Raw genomic sequence first — 19,220 nt, 5'->3', positions numbered from 1 at the left:
TATTTACTTAGATTTAATTAATTTCTTCACAAGTATGATTTTAATACTTTGAGAAGCAAATATTCTGGAAGAGGATGCTTGTTTAGACTTAAAAATGGGGACTCTGGTGGGGGACGCCTGGGTGGCTCAGTTGGATAAGCTTCCGACTTTGGCTCCACAGTTTGTGAGTTCGAGCCCCATGTCGGGCTCTGTGCTGGCAGCTCAGAGCTTGGAGCCTGTCTTCAGATTTTGTGTTTCCTTCTCTCTCTGCCCCTCCCCCGCTCGCGTTGTCTCTCTCAAAAATAAATAAAACATAAAATTAAAAAAAAAAAAGGGACTGCATTGACTTTGGCATCTGGGGAATGATGGGCTGTCCCCACATGCAAATGTAATTCGTTCCTAGAGCTTGCACCTACCAGTAAGGTAGAAGAATTTACTTGGCATTTGCCGCGTTTTTTTGTTTGCTGGCCAGGAATCCCCTCCTGTGAGTAGAGGTGGCACAAAGTACAGACTTACCTCCCTGTGCTGGAGGTGAGAAGCCTGGTTAAAAAATGCTTCAGTTTGCACCAGAGAGTGCCACTGTGTACTTTCTACTTTGAGTGCTGTGTGTACATTTTACTGTTTCAGATTACTTTCTCAGTTACATTCTTTATTTATGCCTGTAGCTGCTAATTTAATTATGAAAAGCTTAACAGTATGTGTCTACATTTTTTTTCTTTTTTACTCCAGAAGCCTCATAGACTAAAAACCAGCTTGTTACAGTATTTCTGTATTAGAGTACTGAGTATTCCTGTAATAGAGTATTTCTGTAATGGGGTTGATCACATTTCTGTAAGACAGTTGTCGTTTAGGACTGGAGAAACTTTGTAAGTAAAAACGTCTCTTAAACGTTGTGTTAAGTAAAAGTTTATCCTTTGAATGAAACGTTTTAAGGATTTAACCCTGCAGAACGAATGAGCACTCCCTTGCAGGTATCAACAGTGTCATGTATTATTTATTTTGTTGATTGTTAGTTTGCTGGGGATTAAAACGCAAGTGATCATATTCGGCTGGTTAGATTAGTGATTTTAATATGAAACCATTGCTTTTAGAATAATCATGGGCCAGACTGGGAAGAAATCTGAGAAGGGACCGGTTTGTTGGCGCAAGCGTGTAAAATCAGAGTACATGCGGCTGCGGCAGCTCAAGAGGTTCAGGCGGGCTGACGAAGTTAAGGTACAGCTTTATCTTTTGTGCGGTGCACCCACAGTTCAGGGTCGTTCCCTCCCCCCACCCCCCCAAAGATAAGTTTCAATTTGCGAAGGGTCCATTTTCAGCCAAGGTCATATTTATAGTAAGATAAATGAAGGCTTGGAAGCCAAGGGCCTTGATCTGTCTTAATTAGCATAAAGATTGTACCAGGCACCGTAATGATAATGGAAAGATTGTAATCTAATGGCTGTTCAATCTACTTGGAAATCACTATCTTTTAGTGTATCTTTTGTATTGCATGTGTAGACTCTGGACCCACATACAAAGGAATGTGTTTCATGGTTTTGTGTTTTTAAAGTCATTGTGATTTTGTTTTCATATCCTGTCGACAATAATAGGAGTGGTGTTTTTGTGTTATTTGAATGTGGGAAACTACAGTTTAGTGTAAAATCTATATGTGTTTGCAGGAACGCTCTTGATATTTTTGAGAAATCACTAGATTTTAACCTGTGTTAGAGACACTGCCAGTTTTCTAACAATGAACAATTTCTCTTCTCCTCTCCTCCATTTTTTTAAAGAGTATGTTTAGTTCCAATCGTCAGAAAATTTTGGAAAGAACGGAAATCTTAAATCAAGAATGGAAACAGCGAAGGATACAGCCTGTCCACATCCTGACTTCTGTGAGCTCATTGCGCGGGACCAGGGAGGTTGGTGAACTCACGCACTGGAGTAATTATCAGTGCATTCTGGTTTTTGCTGTTGGAATGTTGGTTGGTTATTGATATTGAGAAGTCATTCGCTTCTGGAAGTCCATCTGTTTATTGCTATTTCTTTTTAATGTCGCAGCTAACTGTTGGTGGCTGCCCATAGGTAACAGTCTTGGCTACCAGGAGTAGTATTAAGAGAGCTGTAGCGTTTAGAACATATTTTCACTGTTACCGGGTAGATTTGTAGATTTTTATAGGATTGTTGATTAAAACATTTTTTTAAACTAAATACTCTTTAATGTCCTCATCAGATCACTATTTAGAGCAAGGCTCTCTGGCTCGTAGTTACCTTTCTTTCTGCCCCTTAGCATAAATTAGCCATGCTGCAAGAAAATGTTTCCTTTTTATTCATATTCATCGACTAAGGAAATTATTTGTTATTTGAACATTTTGTTCAGATTCTAAGGCTCTCTAAGAATTTTTAAATTCGCTGTTGAGAGATCAGAAGTCCTTTTTCATAGCATTTTCTAAAAGAAGGAAGTAGATCTTAATCCTATTTTCAAAAGAAGGTAATAAATGCATGGCAGATTTTTATAATTAAATGACAAAACACAGTGTGGCAGCAAAATGAAAAGAAAATGGCAGAAGCTGAAAAACTATAGAACTAGTCAGTAGGGTGTTACGTAAAACATTTTGGTTTAAATACCTGCTTTATATAGGAAAACGTGGCATAGGAGGTGGGATGCTATTTGAATGGGCATCGAAACAGAAAGAAGGAAGAAAGTGCAGTGGGGAGTTGTTTATCTGAATGTCTAAACACGGAAAGCATCTAGACAATGGGATCTGTTCTGAAATAATGTGTTCAGTGAGGTTATAATATTTGTAAAATATTGTGATAAGGATTTGCTACCACGTGAGACCTGTTGATTTTGTGACACGCTGGCTTCAGAGAGACTTGTCGGTGCTGTCATAGCAGCCTGGTCCTGGTGACTGGGTCATCGTGTGGTGATCTCTGTGGTGACACATGACTTGTAATGATTCATAGTCATTTATTCATTTTGTCAGGTGACCCCTCTTTAAAGCCTAGGCATGCAGTTGTATAGATATATATCACATGCTACTAACGCCTTCTGCACCACCCGGGATAGGTCAGGGCCTGTGAGCTAGAGGTAAATGACTTTTATTAATACATTAAGAGTGAAAGGAATTTGTTTCTATGCTAGTCAGAATGTTCTCAAAAGAAATGAGGATGGGGCTTCTAAGTAATTATGTGAAAGTTTGGTCTGGTGACCTTTTGGAAGTTTTGAGGTGAAGGAAACGGAAACCTTTTTCTTTCCCCCAAAGGAACAGATCTTAGAAATCTGGAGAAATGAGCAGGCACACGGGATACGTGCCTATTGCCACCCATTGCAGATCTCAAAATGCTACCCACGGTCCACCTTTTATTTATAAGTAAAAGTTAGTGGCAGTAATGATTTCTGGCACAGTGCTAGGTATTCTGCACAAGTGAACCTCATTTACTGTTTGTGAGTCTTATTGTGCGCCCCCTGCCCACCCCCTGACACTGAGCCTTAGAAGACTTCAGTCAGTTTGCTTGCTCTAATGATCTGATGTGGGTCCAGAAGAGTACACTTTGCTCAGACACCTTAAGAAAGGAGTAAAGTTCACTGTTTATGTCCAACTTCAATTATTCATAATGCAATTTTAAGTACAGTTTATTCAAATGACTATTTACTAATTGAATTTTGCTTTTAATTTTGTCAAATGATGATAAATTATTGAATGTAAAGATATCTAACTTTTTAATGTGAGTTTATATGAGAAATTGTAGAATTAGCATTTTAATAAAACAAAATTGCTTTCTAAACTTAGTACCCCACACGGGCTGAGAAAAACCATTTTCACAAAATAGGATGGGAAAGGAGGAGAATCACCCCGAGCCTCAGGAAGTCCATTTTTGTTGCATGGAACTCTGACCCGGTCAAGTCTGTTAGTTTTTGAGCTACTCTTGCGAGCGGATTCTACTTCAAATGATTCATCTTTTACTTCCCCCTTTAAAACCATCATCACTGACTTTTGGAAGCTGAATGTTTATACAGTTTGTGATAAGCTTTTTGGTATTCTCACAATAAAGATAAAATTTTAGGACTGAAAAGGACTTTAATGATCTCTGTCTAATCACCTTTTTAGATGAGAATATATCCGTGTTTATTTTGCTTCAGTTTGAGCATTCCCAGCTGTACGTCAGTTTCTTTTACATGCTTTACAAGTTGGGAATCTGAAGTAGGTCAGAATCAGGAGGGTAAATACAAGTTAGTGTGTTTTGCAAAGACTTTCCTAGTAGTAGGCTTGGCGGGAGTTCAGACTGCAGCGTTGATCCAAACACCTAGTCTGTGGCCTTCAACTTTGGGAAGTGCTGTTATAACACCGTTTTAATTAACTGCTTATTTTTATAAGCTGATCCTTTGTAAGTGCTGTGTCTTCAGTCGACATCCTTTGTGGCCAGAGGACCATTCAACGACAATTTTCAGTTTTTCACTCAAGTCTTCTACTTCAGTCCCTTCTGTGTTTGTAAAGTAGATGTGTTCAGTTTTAAAATGACGGGTTTTTATCGGGTTAATTTAGTGAAGAACGTCTGGCAGAGGCTGCTCTCCGATCTGATGAAGTGACCCTCTAGATGCTGACTTCAGACCAAGGAGCTCTGCAGTTGACCTTAGAGACCACATCTTCCATGTGCTGTGTTCTTAATGTGTGTTTTTAAGGTACTTGTGGCTGGTTGCTTTCTAGTGTTGAGGTCCCAGGGCCTGTGTGGTAGTGCCCAGAGAATGTTTACACAGAAGGTGCCCGTGGTTTTCTTTTTAAAAAGACTTCTGACTTCTTGAAGACAGTGACTGTATGCTTTGCAGTTATTTCCTGTGCCCTTCAGTTAATCTTTTTAAGGAGCTTTCACTTGAAAAATGTCACTCAGTGATAAATACATATCAGGGGTTGTCCACCTTACTGGTGTAATATGTGGCTGTTTATACAAACAGTTGCTTGTAGGTGACTTTTGTTACTTTGTCTTATCGGTAAAAAGCGATATCCTGTAAGTCTTCACATCTGCAGTCCTGTTCTTCAGTGTGTCTGTTTTCCAGTTTTAATGAAGAAACTGGTTTAGGAGCTACTCTTGCAGCTCTTAGTGCATTTCTTTTTGTATGTTTGTCCATTTCTTACAAAAAACCACGAGGCGCTTTCCTTCATTGATGACGTGAAGATTTTTATTACTGTGTGTATTATGACTAAAAGAGAGGTTTGCTCAAATGATGTGTCTTCTGGGCAAGCGGTGTGATTGGTTTAGTAATTTAAAAATAGCTCACCAACGTGTATTTCCAGACCCACAGGAGAACTTAATGTTCTTGTAGAATTTTGTGTCTCGTTTGCTAATGAAAATGGTGGGAGCTTTTTATGTGTATTTAAGTGTGGGGCATTTCCAGGGTGTCTAACACATTAGAAAGACAACATAGTCCTCATATTTATGAAGTTAAAAAAATTTTTTTAGTGTTTTTTTTTAATCTCTGAGAGAGTGCAAGTGGGGGAGAGAGGGGGACAAAGGATCTGAAGCAGTTTCTGCAGTGACAACAGCGAGCGGATGTGGGGCTTGAACTCATGAACTGCGAGATCATGATCAGACGCTCAGCTGAACCAACCAGGTGTCCCAAGAGTTAAAAAAGTTTTAACACATACAAGTTTGATCTTCCTAGTGATAATTGAAATGATTATGAGTTCATCATCTAACATTTAATATTTGCAAATTATTTTTGAGGGGGAGAGGCTTCTATCAAAATAACGGTATAAGTTCTCTTGTATGTTTGCAGTTTGGACTTGCTGTTTTTATTGAAGGAGACAAAAACATTGTCTCATTTACTCAAAAACACTTGATTGCATTATTTATTGACCCTAATGCACTCTCCTCTGTTAAATGTAAACAGAAATTTAGTTACTGTTTACAAAAATATGCTCGTGTAGGGGCACCTGGGTGGCTGAGTTGGTTAAGTGTCCGACTTTGGTTCAGGTCATGATCTCACAGTTTGTGGGTTCGAGCCCCACGTTGGACTCTGTGCTGAACGCTTGTTCAGAGCCTGGAGCCTGCTTCAGATTCTGTGTCACCTTCTCTCTCTGCCCCTCCCTGCTCACGCTCTGTCTCACTCTATCTCTCAAAAATAAATAAAAGTAAAAAAAATTTTTTTAAAAAAAAGATATGCTAGTATACCTAGTACGTCATTTTAGCAATCTTAAATACACTTGTCAACTTTGAATATAGTAACATGCTTTCTTTCCTTTGTAAATTTCACCAGTAGGTCTGGATTCTGATGAGCCATTTGAGCAAATATGGCAGGGAGCTGGGTCATTTTTCTCATGTCTTAGAAATGAATGGAGGGCTCCCTGTTGAACTTAGCCATCCTTTCTTGGTACCTCAAGGAACTGGTTTCTAAGTTGCTTTCTGTTGCTCTTTGCTTCTTCTAACCTATTGGTGGTATTTATTTGGAGAGTTCAGTACTCTGCCAGTTCTTCCCACCGTATTAACTTTTCAATTCACTTCAGCCTTTGCTTCGTTTCTGGCTTTCTTTAGGCTGAAGTAGATGGAACATTTCTTAAGTGACGGTAAATGAGGCTTTCTTTTTCTTTTTTTCTTTTGGAAAGGAAACTAATGGGTTTTATGCTTTTCCGAAAGGACATTAAAAAAAAAAGATCACTTACGATGTCTGAGTTTATATCAATACCCTATATTAAACATATATCCTACACTTGATGTATGAGTTTATTTTTTAAACTTAAGATTCTCTGTCTTACATTTGAAAAGTGAATTTTTCAGAAATGTCAAATGTTTATATTTTGTGCAATGAATAAACCAGCAGAAGTTGCTTTTAGTTTGCTGGCTTTCTGCCAGCACATTGTGTATGTAGTTGGTGTTTTACATACATTGTCACCTGTTTAATTGACTTCAAAGATCAATATCAAAAATCGTTGATCTACAAAGATCAGTTCTTTTCCCAAAATGCAAGACCAAATAGTGACAGTAATTTTAAAAACCGCTTGAACTGAAGAAATGCTTGTCTAGCTTCCATTGTTAAAAATTATTTATTGTTCTGAAGAAATAAGATTTTATTACACCTTGAACTTCTAGGATAACATGGATTGACTTAAATTCATTGCTTAGGATTCTGCTTTATCTTCCCTCAGTAGATTTGATAAAAGAATATGACTTGAGTACTGTTTTGGGAGGGTTGGGCAGAGTTCTCAGCTACCTTACATTGATTGAGGCAGCTTTATACCAGGTAATGTGAATATCTGTTGGGTAAATGAAACTTTTTTTTATTCTCTTCAACCAAAAGGCCATTGGGGAAAGACTCTTGAAAATTCACATAACATTGAACTATATAAAACAGTAGACAGTAGACAAAAGTTTTTATAGGACAACTCCTGTGATTTTTAATTTTTCTGATCTCTTTCGATATATAACTAACATAATGGTAATATATCTATTATTATCATTATACAAATAATTACATAAATTTTATATAAATAATGATCATATATAAATAATATACTGTTATTTATTTCAAATGGTTACTGGCCAGGGGTGCCTGGATGGCTCAGTCCAAACCAAGATTCTTAATATCCGGGTCCTGAGTTCAAGCTCCATATTGGGCATGGAGCTTGCTGAAAAAATAAAAGTTGACTGGCCAGATAAAATGTGCCTGCCAATTGGGCCATCACTTAAATGCATTCTTTTTTTTTTTTTTTTTAAGTGTAGTTGACACATAATGTTACATTAGTTTCAGGTGTCTAACCTAGTGATTTATCTTCTCTCTTCCTAATGCTGTGCTCACTACAAGTATAGTCCCCATCTGTCCCCATGTACTGTTTTCAGTACCGGAGATGGTATTCCCTATGTTGTCCCTTTTATTCCCATGATTTATTCCATAACTGGAAGCCTGTATCTCTCACTCCCCTCCCTCATTTTCCCATCTTCCCAACCTCCACGTTTTGGACCGTCACTTCTGTCCAGGTCCTTATTCTCTAAGAATGCAGGGTTTGATAACTGTGGATATGTCGCCATTTATTGCTCTATTCTTTTCTTCTTCTTTTTTTTAATGTTTATTTTTGAAAGTGAGCGAGAGTGGGAGCAGGGAGGGGCAGAGAGAGAGAGGGAGAAAGAGAATCCCAAGCAGGCTTTAGGCTCAGCGGGGAGTCCAACTTGGGGCTCAACTGAGCCACCCAGGATCCCTGCCTTATTCTTAATTGGTAAAATATATTTTTTATTTTTGCAATTAGTATTTTACTGAATATCCTTCATTGTACGTCTTTATATCTTTGAATAATTTTGTAGAAGTTCCTAGAAATAGAATTACTGGGTCAAGAGGATATGCATATTAAATTTGTTTTTTAAACTTTATTTTAGAGTGAGTGCAAGGTGGGGAGGGGGCAGAGGGAGGGGGAGAGAGACTCTCAAGCAGGCTCCACCCTCAGCGCGGAGCCCAAAGTGGGGCTCTGTCCCACAACCTGGGGTCATGACCTGAGCCGATACCAAGAGTTGGACACTCAACCAAGTGAGCCACCCAGGCGTCCCGCATATTAACATTTTTATCGATATTATCACATTGTTCCCCCCAAAGATTTTCCATCTGCACCTTACCAGATTATTTATGGTAGCATCTATTCCTCTTGGTTCTCAGTGCATAATACCAGTCTTCTTGATCTTTGCCAGTGTGATTGGCAAGATGCTACTTCAGTTTGTTTGCTTTTCTTTACTCTTTAAGTTTCTGTTATCTGTTTATATTTCTTCTCCTTCGTGACTGCTGGGGTGTTGGATCTATCAAAATTAGTTTGGATTGTTCCTTATGGTTTTTAAGGACTTTTTGTATATTGTTAAATATTCAGTTATGTTTTGCAGATTCCCACTCCCACTTCTTCCCATTTTGATGTTATATTTTGGTTTCTGGTATATTTTGGTTTATGAATGTTTTATTTTTTTATTAAAAAAGTTTAGAAAAATGTTTATTTTTGAGAAGGAGAGAGAGAGAACATGTGAGCAGGGCAGGGGCAGAGAGGGGGACAGAGGATGCGAAGCAGGCTCTGCATTGACAGCAGGGAGCCTGATGTGGGGCTTGAACTCAACCAGGAGATAATGACCTGAGCTGAAATCAAAGTCAGATGCTTAAACGACTGAGCCACACAGGCACTCCAAATCTTTATTTATTTTAAATGTTTCTCAGATGTGGGCAAATGCCATTTTAAATTTTTATTAAAAAAATTTTTTTTTAAAAAAAAGTTTATTTTGAGAGAGCTGGCACTCACATGTGTTGAGTGTGCACGTGAGTGGGGGAGGGGCAGAGAGACAGAGAACTCCAAGTAGGCTCTACCCTTCAGTACTAACCCTGAAGTCAGGCATGAACTGTGAGACCATGACCTGAGCCAAAATCAAGAGTTGTACACTTAATTGACTGAGCCACCCAAGTGCCCCTTTCCTTTCTTTCTTTTTTCAAATGTTTTTTATTTATTTTTGAGAGTCAGAGACAGCGCGAGCAGGGGAGGGTCAGAGAGAGAGGGAGAAACAGAATCTGAAATAGGCTCCAGGCTCTGAGCTGGCTGTCAGCACAGAGCCTGACGTGGGGCTCGAACCCACGAACATTGAGATTATGACCTGAGCTGAAATGGGACACCCAACCGACTGAGGCCCCCAGGCGCTCCCCAGGTGCCCCTTTTCTAAACTTTAGACTTGGAGAGCATGAGAGGGGGAGAGGGCAAAGGGAGAGAGAAAGAATCCCAAGGAGGCTCTGTGCTCAGGGCAGAGTCCGAGTCAGGGCAGAGCCCGACTCGGTGCAATCCCATGACCCCAGGATCATGACATGAGCTGAAATCAAGAGTCGGATGCTCAATCAACTGAGCCACCCAGGTGTCCCAAGACTGTCCTACATTTTAAGAGATGACTGGGCATATTTGGAATTTCAGAATAGTGGGATGTACCTTGTAGGGAGAGAAGAAGACCATCTTTATATTATTAGGCAAATACTGGTTTATAGAAGTTTTATTTTTTTTTATTTTTTAAATTTTTTAAATTTTTTTTATTTATTTCTAGGAGAGAGAGAGACAGTGTGAGCAGGGGAGGGTCAGAGAGAGAGAGGGAGTCACAGACTGAAACAGGCTCCAGGCTCTGAGCCGGCAGTCAGCACAGAGCCCGACGCGGGGCTCGAACCCACGAACCGCGAGATCATGACCTAAGCGAAAGTCGGACGCTTAACCGACTAAGCCACCCAGGCGCCCCTTATAGAAGTTTTAAATGTGTACATAGTCAAATTAGATTTTCTTTTGATTTCTGTTTTCTAAAGGCTTAGAAAGTAAAGACTATAAATTACTTCTGCTTCCTGTTAGTTTTCACGTTTATATTTTATTTTATTTATTTTTTAAAGATTTTTTAATTTTTTCAAGTTTATTTATTTTGAGAGAGAAAGAGTGCACACAGGGAAGGGGTGGGGAGAGAGAGGGAGAGAGAGCATCGCAAGCAGGCTCTGTACTGTCAGCACAGAACTGGACGCCAGGCTCGAACTCCTAAACTGTGAGATCATGACTTGAGCCAAAGTTAGAGGCTTAACTGACTGACCTGGCACCCCTAAAGTATTTTATTTTATTTTTAAGTATTTTTGTTTTTATTTTTTAAATTTATTTGTTGAGAGAGCACGTGGGTGCATGCCCGTGAGGGAGGGGCAGAGAGAGAGGGGGAGCGAGGGAGTCTCAAGCAGGCTTTGTGATGTCAGTGTACAGCCCAATGCCAGGCTCGATCTCACATGAGATCATGACCTGAGTTGAAATCAAGTGTTGGACACTCAACCACCTGAGCCACCCAGACACCCCTCAAGGTTTTATTTTTTAAGCAATCTCTATACCCAACATGGGGCTAGAACTCACAACCCCGAGCTCAGGAGTCACATGCTCCGTTGACTGAGCCAGCCACGTGCCCCTCACTGGTTTTAATATTTAACCTATTAGGAATTTACTTTGAGATAAAAAGTTAGTGGGGGGTGGTTTTTAATATTTTTCTCTAGCTTTCTAGTAGTTTCCACACTATGTAGTAAGCAGTCAGTAAATAGTAAAAGAGCAGTCACAGATCTTTTCTGCACAGATCAATCGAATCGGCTTACCTGATTGGTGGTCCCCAGAGCAGATCTACTACCTGAGCCAGGACTTGGTGCTTCTCCTCAGAGACCATGCCGGGTGCGGGTCTGGTATCTCCACTGGACCTCGGTGTCTGCTGCGCTGTCTTGTTCAGCCCCACGGCCGCTCCTGGGAGCCAGGCTTCAGAACGGTCATGCTGCCACGGCTCATGGAAACCAGGGGCTGAAATTAGACTCTGCCTTCCGTTTCTTAGTTGTTGCTTGTTTGTATTTTTTCAGTGACAGATGATCGTATTTCACACTCATCGGACTGTTATGGAGTTGGATCTTTGAGTTTGCATGGCTTCAGCCAGTTACCCGCTTCTGTGCCTTTTGTGTGTTCTGTAGTTTTACCAAAACTTACATATTGATTTGTTCAATTTCTGATTTCCATTTATTTTAGCAAAACTGGAGTTTGTAGCAAAACTGCAGATTATGTGGAATGATTTAATAGAGCTCCCTTCTGGCCCCAGACCGCATTGGGTTTTCCCTGTGCATTGGGTTTTAATAGGATTAACGAGGTGGATGTTTTTATGGTTGCTTTCATTCAGGATCAGGCTTTTGAAATTAGGATGCAGGGGAGAGTTTTAAGAGTTGAAATTTCCTGAAATTGCATTCCAAACGTTCTGTGTTCTGTGTTAAATGCGTGTGTGTGTGCATGTGTGTGTGTGCGCGTGTGCGCATGCATGTGAGTGTATTTTCTAAGAAGCATAGGGAACTGGCCTTCAGAGGATGAGATCTTTTCTGTGATGCTCGAGTGAACTCAAGCAGGAGCCCTGTGTTGCAGGGAGAGGTTCTCTCCCTAATCGGGGACAGCTCTGTCCCGTATTGAACAGTGGAAACATTGTCCAACCTGGTACGAGCCCCTCTTTGATTCCTTAGCTCCAACACCCTCCATTAGCTTCTTGTACTAATGTACGTCTGCGCCAGGATCTGATCAGAAGTTTTCTTCCCGGTTTTTATTTCTGACACTGTCCTGCTGGAGCCTCTCATCTCTTGGACTCCCCGTCTCCTCATCCGCTCCTGAGACCTGGTGAGGGGCCCTCCTCCCTCTAGCTTCTCATGCCCCAGACTTGGTATTTGTCTCATTCCAGTGTTTTCCTTTAGGACTTCCTTTGCATAAAGACAGTCTGAAATTAAATTATATACACGGTCATTTGCATCAGAAGGGCTGGGTAATTTAAAATTTGTGTGTGTTATCTTTTCTCTGCTGTGATTTTGAAGAATAGAGGCAGTTTCAGAAATCGACCTCAGCTTTACTCTGGTTTGGGTGGCAGTTGACCCTTTCTTTCCTACCCCTTAGACGTGAGACGGTTCCTTACTGTTCTTACTTGGAAAGGCTGAAGGATATTAGACAATACAACAGTTCATTGTGTCTCTGGCATGAATTAAATGGACCAACCAGTATCCAAGAATATTTTTAACTTGGCTAACTGACTGTATTCCCCCCCACCCCCCAATCCGGAAGTTGGACTTAACCCTTCTGATGTTAAGATTGTTCAGAGACCGAGTGGCCATGGCAGTTTTCCTTTGGGATGTCCTGCTGTGAAATGGGGAGTCATACCGACCTCATAGGGTAGTGGTGAATTTTAAAGAAGTTAACTTTGGTAAAGTCTCTAGCACAGTGCTCAGCACATAGTAGGGTGTGTTAATTTCTTTCCCTTCCCTGCAGGCCATTCACCTGCTCTTCCCTCTACGATTTTCCATAACACAGTTTTTACTTGGAACCAGCCTTCTGCCAAGAGTCTCAGTTTGGTTGTGTCCTCCTACAACTACTATTTTTGGCTTGACTTCCCTCTCCAGCTCCCAGTGGTCCGGCCACACAGTCGCCTATTGTACCAGCTGGTTGATGTAAGTCTATCCATCCTCAGAGGAACCCAGTTACTTACCAGTAAGCTGTGTTTCTCTGAAAATGTAGCATCCTTGATAAGCCAATATAGTTTTTTTCCTTCTTTATTTACTGTTGATGATGAACCATTTATAACTTGATTGTGTGATCCTCAAGTAGGAACTAGAATTGGAGAATTTTATGTGTGGATGTGTAGGTCTCCTAGTTCCTGAGTCCAGGACGCTTGACTGTGATCAGGTAAAATTCTTTGGAGGCCCATGAGGTCAAAATCCTTTTCAGTATTCTGAGTGATAGGAGACTTAATTACATAAACTGTCAAGGATGATACATTTTCAAAGAAAAAAAAGTTACTGGTAAGTAACTGGAATTTTTTGAGTAATTTTTCTGTTAAGTCATTAAATAAGAATTCCCAAACTTGTTTTACCAACAAATGCTTTGGCATTTGAATATTATTTTGTAAATGAAAGGAATATGGTTCTTAGTTAAGGTTAATAGTTAAGGAATGGGATCGGTTTCCAGAGATACTGCATAGATCCTGAGGTGTGGGTATAGATAGGCCTTCAGTTTTCTACGTAGGTGCTCTCAGCTTTCATGAGCAATTGGAGCGAATCTCCATTAGGCAAAATCAGCAAATGCAGTCTGTTCATTCAGAAACATTTTTTGAGTGCCTACTCTTTTTTGAGACACTGTGCTGAGTATCATTGCGAGACAGGTAAAACCACACTGTCTCAGCTGCTTTGGCTCTCAGAGAGCTTCTTTCTGGCCCCTTGGTGATTGTAGGGCTCAGGGTTGAGGTGATGGGGTCATGGTGTGACAGCGGCGTGGGGTCGGAGGTAGTACTTCGTGATACAGCCTTTGCCATCTTTTGTGCTTCTCGAAGTCCTTTCTGTTCAGGGGGAAAAGTCAGCGGACCTCATTCAGTAGATTCAGGGCATTTTCTACAGTCTTAGAGCAAACAGATGAGGCAAAGCCAGCGTCCCTCCTGTTAGTAGTGGAATTGAATATTAAACTGTCTGACCTTAAGTAGGACCTTGGGTTCAGACGCTAAGTAGCTCAGGTGGATAAATGAGAGTTGGAGAGGCAATACGCTCTCCCTCACCCCCTGAGCTTTAAAGGAGGCTAATCTTGAGAGTTAAGGTCACAGTGTTAATTTACTTCCCCCAAGTGTAAAAAACAAAACCTCAAAACTCTAATTTTTTTGGGTAAGAAATTACAGTTACTTTGCACTTAACATCACTGGACAGTGTATCATACTTGATTAAGTAATAATTATAACCACTCCTTGCTCCGAAGTTCCCCATTTAGGTAGGAGGAGGAGAGGCGCCTTGGTAGTACCAGGACCAAGAGGAGGGCCTGGGCGAGGAGGTGCCCCTCACTGGTGGCACCCGGTGCCAGCTGTGTTTGTTCCTTTCCCCCGGGAGCTGCTCCAGGGAGGGGCCTCGCACATCCAGGGAGCCTTGGGGGTGTCGGGAGGCCAACTTCGGCTTCCTTCCTGGCTTGTAACTTACCTTTCTGACTAGGCAAGTTACTGCACTTCTCTGCACCTCAGTCTCCTCCTCGTTTGTGAGGTGGTGATGCTAAAGGCTGACACGAGGAGTGGTTAAGATGTATAGAAAGCACTTAGCACAGTGCCTGCAACATAGTACGTGCTCAATAAATGTTAACTGCTAATATTATCGGACGGATGGATGAAGAATTGTATCAGAGGCCAAAGTGAGGAACAGGGAAAGATTGTGGCTCTGGAGTCTTAGTGAACTATTCCTGCCTTCTCATTTACCTGAGCAATGAGCTTTCTAGCGTTATAATCTTTATCTTTGCCCGTTTGGAAAGCAAATGAATGGATTAATCACTGTCACAGTTCTTTCTAACTACTCTGATCTTTAAACCTGCACTTCCACTACTAGGAAGGAACTATTGTGCTGCAGTGACTGTGACTGACCATTGCAACATTGTCCCCCAGGCCCGATGAGGTGCTGAGGGCCAGGTGTGGCCTCTGTGCCAAAAATTTCACTGTGATTTTACCAGATCTAGCCCTGCTAGTTTTAAGACCTCGCAAATAAAAATTAAACATTTAATAATTGTGTGTATATATATGATTTTCTGTTTTGTTTTACTACTTCTTCTTTTTACTTTATTTTCACTGGTTGTAGATGATAAATAGATGTCCAAGGGTATTTTTGAGAAGGTTCTTGGAAGCCTGATAATTGGGTAATGGTGCTCCTTAAGAAAAACTGGATTCCTAGACAGGAGAGAAGGTGCTGTGGTTATTTGGGCACAGATTTTTACCGTATTTCATAGAATCAGAGATGCAAAATTTTGATCATTTTAACATCTGAAACTGGAATGCATCTTATAATTGCTATGAGAAGAAAGCATTATGTTACAGTTGAACTGGCAACATTATTTTCGTAGCGATACAGAAAGTAATGGAATGCCCTGAAATTAATGTCATCTTAGGTTGGATGGAATACGGTATTTCAAGGGAGTCTATGCACTTAAACGTTACAGAGATACGGTATCGTGGCAGTGTGTGCAGTGGGGAAGAGCAGAGGCTCCAGAGTCAGACTTTCTCTGTGGGTTTAAATTCTAGCCCTATCTAATTGACATATGACTTTGGGCCGGTTACTTCCCTTAGTTTTACCTGACTTTGCTCACCTGTAAAATGGGGGCTAAGAATTAGTCCCCATCTTACAGTGTTGTGATGAGGACAAAATATGAATAAGACATGTAATGTGTTTAAAATGGTGCCTTGCATGTAGAAAGTGCCTAATATTAACTATTATTGTTACTAATTTTGAGATTATAGTTTTGCAGAATTGGTAAGACTGTTTTGTTGTGATTGAAATTTAGATCTTTTCTTACCCTTTATGTTTATTTTCCGTCTGGTAGTATCAGCAAATGATGCTTGTTTTTTGTTTTTGTTTTTGTTTTTGTTTTTGTTTTTGTTTTTTTTTAATAAAGGGAAGAGAAAGATAAGGTGAACCTAACAGTTTCCATATTCTTTTTATCTGTTTTTAATTTTTTTTTAACGTTTTATTTATTTTTGAGAGAGAGATAGAGACAGCGTGAGCAGGAGAGGGTCAGAGAGAGAGAGGGAGACACAGAATCTGAAGCAGGCTCCAGGCTCTGAGCTGGCAGTCAGCACAGAGCCCGACGTGGGCTCGAACCCACAAACCGTGAGATCATGACCTGAGCCAAAGTCAGATGCTTAATTGACTGAGCCACCCAGGTGCCCCTCCATGTTCTTATTAAGTGAGATTTTTAAGAAGCATATTTGGTGTATATATTATTATTCCCCATGGTTGAGATGGAAAAGAAACTAAGCATCAAGCTGGGAAATTTATAGTGAAAGCAAGGAACAGATGTCCTGAGGCTAACAAATACAGTTTTTGATTCTGATTGATGTTGGTAAGTATGGGAAGGGTTGGAGGCTTTTGGAAATTTGCAAAATCTCCAGCAGTTTTTTTTACCCTACGTAAAAGAGTAAAAAGGAGAGGATCCTTCATGGTTGTAGGAACTTTGTTGTCTTAGGTAAAGGGATTTCCTTTTTAAAATGATTTAAGTGGGCAGTGCCCCTTTAGAGTATGATGGCTACAGCTCAAGGCTGTCCTTTCATTCTTATGAGTCAATTTTATTTTTTCTGTTCTAGTGTTCAGTGACCAGTGACTTGGATTTTCCAACACAAATCATCCCATTAAAGACTCTGAATGCAGTCGCGTCAGTGCCCATAATGTATTCTTGGTCTCCCCTACAGCAGAATTTTATGGTATGTAAATCCTGTGTCATCTGTTTATTTGATAGTCATTTATTTTAAATAAAACACTTTTCTTGTTGAGGTGAATCTAGAATGATGTTAAAGTTATCAAAATGATAACACTTTGTTTTTTTAATTGATACATTTTAAGCCTTTATGGTGTTGTGTTTTTTCTAGTCTTTTCTAGTTAAAATATTCTCCAAAGGAAAAGTATTGAGCAGAAATCATACCTGGGGTTAAAAACGTTTAAAAGATGGAAGTTTCTAGTTCTTATCCTTGAAAGGGTCCGTCAGTATTCTATAATTTCAGTCTGATATTGAGTTTTTTTTAATTGAGAACTTTATATATTGAGAACAGTTTTAGGGAGCGTGTTATAAAATGATAATGCACGTTATGAAATATTCTCGGGGCTTATAAAACATAAACTTAAGCATATTTCCACAGATGACACTGGCCCAATAGCTTTTGTAATGAAATGCTGGCATTTAATTCTTTATAGATGTAGGATGAAAGAGGGTGGAATGAAAGAGAAATTTCGAGTGTGAATTCTTGACTTACATTGTTAAATAAAAAATAGTTTTATTGGGGTGCCTGGGTGGCTCAGTCGGTTAAGTGTCCGACTTCAGCTCAGGTCATGATCTCACGGTTTGTGGGTTCAAGCCCCACATCGGGTTCTGTGCTGGCAGCTCAGAGCCTGGAGCCTATTTCAGATTCTGTCTCCCTCCCTCTCTGCCCCCCCCCCCCGCTCATGCTCTGTCTGTCTCAAAAATAAATTAAAAAAACTATAAAAAAATTAAAATAAAGTTTTATTATTGTTACACAAAATAGTAAGGAAAAGTATTGATACAAGTCCTTGGTGAGCCTACTTTAGGAATTACTTAACTGGTTTTTAATTTCTTTGGTTGAAAAAATCTTTTTAACGTTTATTTTTGAGAGACAGAGCGCGAGTGGGGGAGGGGCAGAGAGCGAGGGAGACACAGAATATGAAGCAGGCTCCAGGCTCTGAGCTGTCAGCACAGAGCCCCACGTGCGGCTCGAACCCACTGACCATGAGATCACCCAGGTGCCCTAATTTTTTTGTTTTTAAAGTAGGCTCTATAGGCAAGGTGGAGTTTGAACTCATAACCCTGAGATCAAGGTAGAGCAGTCAGGCACTCTTAGATTTTTTTTTTTTTAAATAGATGTTTCTAGAATCTTTAGTAAGTTAAAGATTTTACAGTGGGAGATTAAAGACAAACTTCAGATACTTTTCTATAATTGCATGAACTTGTGTGTTTAAGGCTCTATGCAAAAACCTTTAGTTTAAGAATCCTAGGGTCGCCTCGGTGGCTCTGTTAGTTAAGTGCCAGACTTTGGCTCAGGTCATGATCTCAGGGTTCTTGGGTTTGAGCCCTGCCTGCACCGCGCTCTGTGCTGACAGCTCAGAGCCTGGAGCCTGCTTCAGATTCTGTGTCTCCCTCTCTCTCTGCCCCTTCCCATGCTCACGCTCTGTCTTTCTCTCTCTCTCTCTCTCTCTCTCAAAAATAAACATTAAAAATATTAAAAGAGCTATTGCAAGAGCTGAAGGGAGGTTTCAGATACTCAAAGACTGAAATTTTCTGAAAGCTTATAATATTTAAAGTCAGAATTATTTAGGATTATCCATGGGTTTTGCTGGTTATTGACCATGGCAAATAAGTCAGACTCTATGGTTAGGATATGTTTTGGCAAGCAAAGTTTACATGGAATACAATTGGGAAGACAAAATTGCAATTTGTTGCTTAATTTTGGCTTTTATCCAAGAAAACCCCTAACGCTTCTAGTGTAAGTGGGATTAGTGAAAAGTGGACTCTTGAGTTGTCTGTAAGTTTGGATCTGGATAGATCAGTACATTAAAATCTGAATTTTAATTTTTCATCCCCTATGTACTTTCTCAATTTCTCCTTTCCCTATTTGTCTAGGATTCTTTGGTCTTTCTGAACTTTGCAGTTGGCCCAATTTTGTTACCTGGGGATTGTTTTTCCCGCCCGCTGCTACTTGGCCGTCCCGAGTGTGTTGTGGCCTCTTCCTGGTGCATTCTTCCCTGTGGGTCATGGACCCAGCCTGCGGCACCGCTCCCCAGCCGCCACGCCCTCCGGCCCCTCAGCCGGTCCGTTCTGTTGATCGGAACTATCATTCTCAAATTCTGTTGTTAACCAATACCCCCTGGTTTGAAAGCCTTCTTAAGACTACTCTGTCCTACTTTCTTTAAATAGGGACTTCAGAACCTTCTAGTCTTTGTAATTACTGTCTTTTTATTCTTTATTGAAAATTCTCTTCCTCCCACACATGTCTGCTTCCAGTCCCTGGTGTTCTGGAGTTCTCCCTTCTCCCTCAACTTTTCATGGATCGCTTCTTCCTTGCTAAGTTAGCGTGGTATTTTTCCCCTGTTGTCTTCCAAACCTTCATAGAAATTCTTCTGTCATCTTGATTAGCATTATCGCTTTTGATAGACATCTTGTTCCAGCTCTTAAGAGTAAATCCTTTTGGCATAAACTTTTTATGATACTGTATTTTGTATCCCTAGATTT

The 19,220-nt window shown here is 40.3% G+C and overlaps 1 protein-coding gene across 6 annotated transcripts in view; it reads left to right on the top strand.

Moving 5' to 3' along the window:
• EZH2 (enhancer of zeste 2 polycomb repressive complex 2 subunit) overlaps positions 1 to 19,220 on the top strand; it is a 67,929-nt gene that overhangs the window by 25,071 nt on the left and 23,638 nt on the right. For 2 of the 6 annotated variants that reach the window (XM_039253899.1, XM_039253900.1), the window contains exons 2-4: positions 1,071 to 1,194; positions 1,749 to 1,877; positions 16,567 to 16,683. In XM_039253899.1, the coding sequence (XP_039109830.1) occupies positions 1,078 to 1,194; positions 1,749 to 1,877; positions 16,567 to 16,683 (363 nt within the window). In that variant the 5' untranslated portion in view covers positions 1,071 to 1,077. Of the gene's footprint in view, positions 1 to 1,070; positions 1,195 to 1,748; positions 1,878 to 12,740; positions 12,920 to 16,566; positions 16,684 to 19,220 lie in introns of those variants that run through there. The other 4 variants (XM_039253901.1, XM_039253903.1, XM_039253898.1 and 1 more) reach the window with 4 other exon arrangements.

This window comes from Hyaena hyaena, unplaced genomic scaffold, assembly GCF_003009895.1.
Source record: "Hyaena hyaena isolate Hyena2069 unplaced genomic scaffold, ASM300989v1 scaffold_471, whole genome shotgun sequence".
Classification (NCBI taxonomy): domain Eukaryota; kingdom Metazoa; phylum Chordata; class Mammalia; order Carnivora; family Hyaenidae; genus Hyaena; species Hyaena hyaena.
The sequence above is the reverse complement of the archived record's forward strand: the minus strand, read 5'-3'. Positions and strand labels throughout refer to the sequence as shown.